Source organism: Sinocyclocheilus rhinocerous, unplaced genomic scaffold (genome assembly GCF_001515625.1).
Source record: "Sinocyclocheilus rhinocerous isolate Xijiao unplaced genomic scaffold, SAMN03320098_v1.1 scaffold140, whole genome shotgun sequence".
In the NCBI taxonomy this organism is placed as follows: Eukaryota; Metazoa; Chordata; class Actinopteri; order Cypriniformes; family Cyprinidae; genus Sinocyclocheilus; species Sinocyclocheilus rhinocerous.
The window spans coordinates 1,841,626-1,850,637 of record NW_015642053.1 but is presented as its reverse complement, the minus strand read 5'-3'; the positions used below and the strand labels follow the sequence as shown (position 1 = coordinate 1,850,637).

At 37.5% G+C, this 9,012-nt stretch overlaps 2 protein-coding genes across 4 annotated transcripts in view; one reads left to right on the top strand and one right to left on the bottom strand.

The window, feature by feature from the left end:
- The window catches only part of LOC107755483 (sideroflexin-2-like), a 31,383-nt gene that overhangs the window by 11,873 nt on the left and 10,498 nt on the right, over positions 1 to 9,012 (top strand). Inside the window, exons 6-13 of one of the 3 annotated variants that reach the window (XM_016572285.1) lie at positions 177 to 262; positions 368 to 428; positions 879 to 945; positions 1,060 to 1,109; positions 1,526 to 1,575; positions 1,684 to 1,731; positions 2,873 to 2,968; positions 7,835 to 8,057. In XM_016572285.1, the coding sequence (XP_016427771.1) occupies positions 177 to 262; positions 368 to 428; positions 879 to 945; positions 1,060 to 1,109; positions 1,526 to 1,575; positions 1,684 to 1,731; positions 2,873 to 2,968; positions 7,835 to 7,880 (504 nt within the window). In that variant the 3' untranslated portion in view covers positions 7,881 to 8,057. Of the gene's footprint in view, positions 1 to 176; positions 263 to 367; positions 429 to 878; positions 946 to 1,059; positions 1,110 to 1,525; positions 1,576 to 1,683; positions 1,732 to 2,872; positions 3,967 to 7,834; positions 8,058 to 9,012 lie in introns of those variants that run through there. The other 2 variants (XM_016572284.1, XM_016572286.1) reach the window with 2 other exon arrangements.
- timp2a (TIMP metallopeptidase inhibitor 2a) overlaps positions 4,028 to 9,012 on the bottom strand; it is a 31,814-nt gene continuing 26,829 nt past the window's right edge. The window contains exons 2-5 of the mRNA XM_016572287.1: positions 8,292 to 8,392; positions 8,087 to 8,198; positions 7,031 to 7,155; positions 4,028 to 6,378 (exon numbers count right to left, since the gene is read on the bottom strand). Coding sequence (XP_016427773.1) covers positions 6,181 to 6,378; positions 7,031 to 7,155; positions 8,087 to 8,198; positions 8,292 to 8,392 — 536 coding nt within the window. The 3' untranslated portion in view covers positions 4,028 to 6,180. The remainder of the gene's footprint in view (positions 6,379 to 7,030; positions 7,156 to 8,086; positions 8,199 to 8,291; positions 8,393 to 9,012) is intronic.

Here is a 9,012-nt window from a genome sequence, read left to right as displayed (position 1 = left end):
TATATATTTACTTGGATGCATACATAATTATTACAGTAGATCTGTATGAAAATTAAAGTTAAAATAAGTCAGTCTTCTCTTTTTTTTCCCGTCATCAGTTCAGTTTGCCAGTCATATCTGCAGTGGTTATACATCACCCATGTGTTATTTAGCATCTTTAACCTTTGTCTCCTCAGAAAGCTCCTCCACTGGTGGCACGCTGGGTGCCGTTCGCAGCTGTGGCCGCGGCTAACTGTGTGAACATTCCAATGATGAGACAACAGTGAGACCTCTTATGTTTCCTACCAGCTTTTATTTTGGCAGGTCTTACTCAATAGGTTCACATGTCTAGATATTAGTATATTCAGGTTTATTCTTTCTTATACAGGGAGATTTTGAACGGCATTGCTGTGACGGATGAAGATGGAAAAATACTGGGCCACTCAAGGGTGAGGAGCATTTATCTCACCTGATGAAACTAGTTACAGCTCTGCTCTGAAGTTTACATTCTCCTTGCAAAATCTGTAAAATGTGTATCAGTTTAGAAAATGATATCATAAAACATTTTATTCTTTATTTAGTACTGCCCTGAAGAAACTGCTTATATTCCACATGACAAATTAATAACAGAAATTAAACACCTACGTACCGTAAATTTTTACGACATCTTTGTATATCTTATATTGTATCTAAGATACCTAGTATTGATATAACAATTTATTGTAATTTACATTTCATATATACCCGAGTATGTAAACTTAAGAGCAAAACCATTAGTTTAAATACAGTAGATCTTAATGCGTTTAGTGCTTAAAATAATCAGTTTAAGGATAAGATGCCTTTTTACACTATAAACATTCTCTGTTCTGTTCAAGTTATACTGTCTGTGTTTGTCATAGAAAGCAGCTGTCAAGGGCATCACACAAGTGGTCATCTCTCGAGTTACCATGGCAGCGCCAGGCATGAGTAAGTGCAAAGAGTTTGGCCGGAGTTATCGGATCTCAGTGCAAAAATAAAGCAGCCCTCACTTCACCCACCAGTCAATGCTGAATCCTGATCTGCTTTCTTTGTTCTTTCCAGTCATACTCCCCATTATTATGCAGAGGCTTGAAAAATACAGATTCATGCAGGTGAGCATGATGTTTATTTTGCATCCAAGGAGCACGCAATGGAAAGGAGAAGTGATAAAATAGCCAGTTTATGATCTACAGGTGTTTCTGTTATAAATTCACTCTCTCTCAGACCTCAAAGCTGACATCTGTTGAGTCATTCTCATATAACAGTCTGTTATCATCAATGCATACAGGTTTCAAATGCTTTGAACTATTTGAATGAATTTTAGCTAATGGTTTAACATGCTTTGTGTAGCATAATAATGTTTTCAATTACAATTATTAAAAGTCTTACAAAGATAATCTTACTTTTTATTGTTCATTATATTATATTGGGATTCCTGTGTCTGTAAAGGCTATAAACCCCTTGCTGTATGTGTATGATTTTATATTAAACATATTTGCATTTGTTTGTTTCTTCCAATCTGTTGCAGAAAATCACATTTCTTCATGGGCCACTGCAAGTCATGATGGTTGGCGTATTGTAAGTGATCACATTTCTTATTATGAAAATAGCAAGGATTGATATGCCAAATATATGAGATCTTGTTTCAGTAGAAGAAATGACAACATGCCCTTCTCTGTTTCACAGTCTGATCTTCATGGTGCCTGCAGCATGTTCACTGTTTCCTCAGAGATGGTAAAGATTGCATATATTGTAAATGCCATTCAATATCTTTTTTTTTTTTTTTAAGGGATAGTATCTCTTCAAAGGAATAGTTCACTCAAAAATGAAAATGTGCAGAAAATGTACTCACCCTCAGGCTGTTCAAGATGTAGATAAGTTGGTTTCTTCATTGAAAATTAGCATTACATCACTTATTCACCAATGGATCCTCTGCAGTGAATGGGTGCCGTCAGAATGAGAGTTCAAACAGCTGATAAAAACATCACAATAATCCATTTCACTCCATTTCATTAGTTAACATCTTGGGAAGTGAAATCCACACGTTTGTAAAAACCAAATCCATCATTAAGAGATGTTTAACTTCAAACTGTCACTTCACAAGATATTAATTAATAGACTGGAGTCTGTTGTGGATTATTGTGATTTTTTTTATCAGCTGTTTGAACTCTCATTCTTACGGCACCCATTCACTGCAGAGGATCCACTGGTGAACAATTGATGCAGAGCAAAAATTCTCCAAATTTGTTTTAATGAAGAAACATACACATCTACAGTTTTAAAGGGTTAGTTCACCCAAAAATGAAAATTAGCCTGTGTTTTACTCACCCTCGAGAACTGCTTCCGCGTATGACAGATAGCGGAAGTGATAGAAAAGTGTTTATTATGTTTGAAATATGGATATTTTTCTTACAAAAACGCATGGATTCGCTACAGGAGGCCTTTATTCACCCCCCCTGAGCCGTGTGAGGCACGTTTTTATTATGGATGCGCGCAGTTTATTTAACGTGTTTTGGACTGTTGAACAGAAACACCTGCCCACTGCAATGATAGAGCTTAGCAGTGCCAGGACAATTTTTTATATAACTCTGATTGGATTCGTCTGAAAGAAGAAAGTCGTATACACCTAGAATGGCTTGAGGGTGAGTAAATAACAGGCTAATCTTCATTTTTAGGTGAACTAATCTTTTAATAACCAGTAGTGAATACAGCAAATATGGCATATTTTGATAAGGGCATTAATGTTATTCATGCAACTTTTTGCAGCTGCTTCTTCCATTATCTCTCTTTAAAATGCTTCATTCAGATGTTTTCATGATAACTGTGGTCTCTGAGCCATACCAAACTAATCAATCATTCGCACTTTGATTTGCAGTTCTATGGCTGTATCCAAACTGGAACCTGAGCTCAGGGAGTCCATAATTTCTCAGTACGGGGACATTGTCAGTTATGTCTACTTCAACAAGGGACTGTGAGTGCTGGCGAATCACAGACTGGATGCACGAGTCATCGGCCAATTAGAAGCTCTTTTTGACAATTTTTTGCTAAAGAAGTTGCTAAAAAGAAGCTTTTAGATTTGAGTTTTTTTTTCATAACCCAGAAAGAAGGTTTTTATGCACTAAAGCATAATTTATGAATAGTTTTTTACATTTGGCCCTGACTGCTGCAAAGAATCATTTTGATTTGTGAATCAAAATTCTCTGTAAAAATACATTTAACAGAGAATTTATAGACATTGGATAAACCTGGTCCAGTTGCCCTGTCATCCGTTCCTGTTGTATATGATCTACCCTGAATAATCGGGAACAGATTGAAAAGTCTGAGAACTGTTTCCCTCTGATGCCAAACACCGTCATTTACCACATATAATTAGAAGAGTTTATTTTAAAGGTTTAATGCTTTAATAGCCTCTAAAGCCATCAGTGAAATAATTTTATCAGATTTTAAGTCAGACATTTAGGAATATACAGTCAGATCATAAGTGTTTACATTTAAAATACCAGTTACAAGCATAAACTTCAGGAAAGTACAGTCTAATAAACCTCAGTTTGAAAGAGTATTTCACAGTTACCGAGTGTGTCTTAAAAAAACATTCATGGCGCTCGTTGGGTCCATAGCCTGCCCTCACTGTGAACTGTCTGAGTTATGTACTTGTTTTCATCATTACAAGATGATGAAATAAACAGACAGCTGTTGAAATAAACCCCTGGTCTGTGATAATAACTCATGGGAGTTGAACCAAAGTGGACCTTGTGTTTATTTTATCTACAACTGTGCACTCGATATTCATTCCTGCCACATGAGGGCAGTATCTGATCATGAAAGTTTTGCAAAGGTAAATATGCAGCACTTCTGTCAAATATTCACACTGATGGGATAAAATATACTACAAAGCCTCCAGAGACTTTTTATGGGCAATCGGAAATAAATGAATGCATTAATGTATGTGTGTGTGTATGTATATATATATATATACTGAAATATACACAGAAGACTACTTGCAGAAATATACATATAAAATACTAATGGGACGAGCCGATGTAGTTTAATGTTTTATTTGGTAATACTGTATATTTATCCGTCAAGTGAACGTCCACATGGGAATTACACGAAGCATCAAAGACATGCATAGTCTGGTTCTTCTACCACAACTTTTATCATGTGGTTCAGACACTAGGTCTCACATTCCTGCTCTTTTCAGCAAATCATAAAAGAGAAAGACAAAGACTGGTAAAAATAACACAATGATCATATAAATCAAAGGTAATAACACATTAAAAAAGTAGAAACGTGGAACAAAATCATTTAACTTACGCCATTAAAGTTCAATAATTCATACAAAGCAGTTTAAGTAGTTATAGCTCGATGCATATTAAACATTAACCTTGTAGCTTTATATAGACTATTTGTAAGAGTTCAAGCTCGTTTATGACAACATTTATGGTATGAAGAAAGATGTGAGGATATTGAAACAAAAATCTTAATTTAAATCACACTTAAGCAAAAGAAAAAAAAAGCTTCGTACATTTATGCTGGAACACTGAGAGCCAAAATAGAAAGGCATGAATCGAACGATTACCCATAAGAATGCTCGCTTTGTCGACACAAATGATTTTGGTGTTAATTTTATACAATGATTGTGATGCATTATATCGTTCAAATCAATCAACACTGTTATTGTTGCTTTCGTCAGTTCAACCTCAGTCTGTCTTCTCCCTCTTTCTCTCAATCACTATGACCACATCGGGCCACATGGTTCACCCTGACGAAGCGCCTAGCAACTAGTATTCTAATGCCTCACCCTCAGTCAATCACATGACTTGGCAACGCCCAATCAGGGGACAGCTGCAACAACCCAACTCTGTGCCTTCCTCTCAAGCTGCCAGTAAACTCCTGAGTTTATTGACATCACAGGAGGAAGGAACCTCGCTCTTTGTTTCCTCTTTCTCAGTGCATGCTATAGGCCTGTGTCTTTATAGCCAATCCAATCAGCCTTGTTTTACTCTAGGGCAAAACGAAGGGTCTTCCCATTACCATGGCAACTAAAGTCTTACATACCTCTTTGGGTACATAATCTAATAAGAACAATACGGAAGATAAAACAGCTCACTAGGACCTTAGATAACTGATGCTGTAATTCTTAAAGATAAAGCATTTGCAAATCAATAACAAAAGCATTGAAAATGAGAATTACAAAAAAAGAGGAGACGGTCCTCTTGGTTTTGTCTTTAAAAAGTGCAACAAGTTCAAATAGTATCATCACTGAACTATTAACGGAGGAAAAAATGCATAAATTGGACTCGGCGTTTGAGACAAGGTTCAGAAAGGTAAACAGACATACTGACAAAACAAATTAGGGATGTTCGATTCGTAAATGTGCATAAAAAATTGAATTAGAGAGGACTTTATAACTAATTATGAACTGTCGTCAGAATAATAGATACCTGCATTGTTATTCCTTCATTTTTCGTATATGCGAAGGATAATCCATGAAGCAATGATGAAAAATAGTGGAAATGAAATGAAGAACAGCTTCATATACAACAGTTCAACATTCTGAAATTTGGTCAGCAGCACAATTTTGTTTCTGTCACAAATTAATGCCTAGCGACATTGACTTTGGTCTTTAATTTTCCTTTTTTTCCCCCCAAATCCCAACTGTCTTAAGTTCTTTCCAGGTCCCCGCACATCTTTGAACTATCTGGGAAGTCCTGCCTCACCATTTATCTGAGTGGACCAATTGGCATGGCTTTGGGAAATTACACTACCTTCAAAAGTAATACTTTCAATACCACCCCGTGTGGGTTTAGGCCAGAATACTAGAAACTGAAAAAGCGAAATGAGCAGAGAGACTGCAGTTTTGGGAGATTGTAGAGATCATTCAGTCTTTATGCAGAGAGAAATCTACGTGCTGTTTTGGGGGGCAGAAAGTGCTCTCGTTTTAAAGATCGTCCCTCACACGATGGGGAGTGTTTTCTGGGTGCCAGCCTTAGGTGTGGTCATTACTTTCGCTCCATTCTGTCTCTTGTTGCGATATCTAATGAAGACTGTACACTAATCTAGCCTTAAGACGTTTCAATTTTAATTTAGTAGAGTTTTGTCTTTATGTCGATATTAACTTACACCTTATCTATGATATCTGTAAGAATCTCAGATTTGGTGATGGAGAGGGCGAGAGATACTTTAAGGGTCTTCCACATCCAGAAATTCTTTCTTGGGTGGCGCGACTCCACGGTACCAGGCGCAGGAGCCGTCTCCTCTCTTGATGCAGGCGTAGTGGTCCGACTGGCGCCCGTGAATTATCTTCTCCGTCACCCAATCTGTCCACAGACACTCCTCTGGGGCGCTGATCTCGCATGGGAAGGTCGCACAGCGTGTGATCTGGGTGCAGCAAAAACAGTGTTTGTTAATTTGGTGTGATAATGATACCTGTATTTTTTATTATTAAATATTAGCTAGGTAGATGCTTACTGACTCAAATCAAAACAGTCCATCCCAAAGTCTCTATAAGTGTGTTTTTGAATACTTCTATTGAACACAATTTAGTAGTATAAATAGTGCAAATAGTTTGTTAACAATTAAAAATGCAGCAAAATGTTCTACAAGTACCAAACCAAAAGATGTACCTTTTCAAATGCAAAAACAATGTGTGTTTAATTCCACACGTTATGCACTTTATGAAGAGTTTAAGGTTTATAGGCCTGATGGATGGATGGATGGATGGATGGATGGATGGATGGATGGAAAGAAAGAAAGAAAGACACCTGATTGGATAGATAGATAGATAGATAGACGAATGCATTGATAGAAGTATGAATAGATGGATGGATGGATAGATAGATAGATAGATAGATAGATAGATAGATAGACAGACAGATAGATGCATGGATGGATAAATGGATGCATGATAGATAGATAGATAGATAGATAGATGGACCATTCTTAAAATTCTGAATTGTGCACAACCCAGGTTGACAGCATGTTCCACAGTAATGATTATTATGTGTCCACAGGAGAAATATACAATACTCGCCTTGCAGTCACACCCCATCTGGTAGCGCTGACTGAGGCTCTTCTTCTGGGTGGCACTCATGGATTCCCAGGGCATGATGAGATCACACAGAATCACGTGCATCTTGCCGTTGGCCTCCGCCTTGCCTGGAAACACAATGTGCAGACAAAACAATCTGAACCGTCTGTGAACATCTGATAGTCACGGGCATAGCGTGGTCCAACAGACAAAATAACAGCACACGAGAACACGATAACAAGTCGCCACGTTTATAAACCGAACCCTTCTGTTAGTCATCTATTGTTCTGTATTATGACTGAACCACATAAAGGAGGTCACTGCAGAGTCAAAGCACAGATTTGGGGAAAAACACTACATGCAAAAGCTTGTGAACCCTGATGGTGGAGAACAGGAGTAGCTAACCACAATTTGGGACTTCACAAAATGGGAGGGAACATGCAAATACAATGACATAAACAACCTCAAGATGGTTTCTATTTTTGCCCAGAGCGAAGGTTTCTGAAGGTCTGCTCTGCTTACAATCTGAAACCTGGGTAGTTTCTACTCAGTATGGAGAAGGGAATGTGTGCCTTGAAAACACAACCTCAGCAGTTACTCTGCACTACAGGATCAGCTCTCTCATTATTTTACCTCCCCTCCTCCTCTAAAACTTTGGCTTTAAAGGCAATTGCTACCCTCCACAGACCTCTGCCTTGTCAACTCTGTAATTTGGGCTCTGCTGGGAATTATCTGAGATGGGGAAACCAGAAGTTGTCTGTGTTCATCTTTTGACGTTCTTTTATATTCTGTGTTTTTTCCCTTCAGAGTTGCCTGCTCAGCAAGTTCATTAGAGAGAAGAGAAGAGTATTGAAACCCAGCAGTAAATTCAGCACATTGTACATCAATAAGTCACGGTTTGTAAACTTCTGTCCTGTCTGAAAACGGATCGCCTTGAGTGAAGCATGTGCCAACAGGCAAGTGCTTTGCTGTGAAGGCAGTAACCAATAGCATTGTGTGGTTAGACTGTACATTTATTTGACCAAAAACAACAGCTGTAGTGAAATGACAATCTTTTACCTGAGATGAGGTACTCCTTCTTGCCGTTAGTGTCCAAATTCGTCACACCGCATACTGCAGACGAGGGCGCGGTGAAGATCACGTCAATGTGGCGATCCGGGCCTTTGAACATCTGTTAGAGGACAACAAAATATCCTTTTATTCACTGCAAGACATTTTCATTGTAGGTTAGATTTGAATAACAGCTGTCATATTCATCCCTCACCTTGACCTGCTTAATCTCATATTGGATCCGCTTGATAGGGTTCCCATAAATATCATTCCCAGAATCCACTTCTTTTTTTCCAACCACCTTGGCCCTGATTACTGCAGAGAAAAGATTAAGGAAAATGTTAATTTCATGAACTGCCAAAAAAACTATCTACTAATACACTATTTGATAAAAAAAAAAAAAGTATACTTTTCATATGGTATTAGTATTCATTTAGTATTAGTTTTAGTATTAATTAAACTTGCTGTATTTCATATATCTTTCTATTATGGTAAGTTTGAAAATTCACTTAAATCAAATAAACAGGTAAGAAAAGGTAAGAAAACTTTGTGAGACGTAAATAAATTTGAAATAATATATATTATTCCAATGTAAAAAAAGTAATTTTCATGGTGCCTTAAAATGTCAAGTTTAATCAACTTGAATGAAAATTTCTTAAAAGGGGTCATATGATGCGAATTCAATTTTTCCTTTCTCTTTGGAGTGTTACAAGCTCTTGGTGCATAAAGAAGATCTGTAAAGTTGCAAAGACTAAAGTCTCAAAACCAAAGAGATATTCTTTATAAAAGTTAAGAGTCAGCCACGCCTACCTAAAACGCCTCATTCTAACACGCCCCCACATGTTCCCACATGTCTACGTCACGATGTGCATAACGCCGCCCAAATGTTCACAAAGAAAGAAGGCGTAACTTTTATTCACGCTGTAGTATTGTTG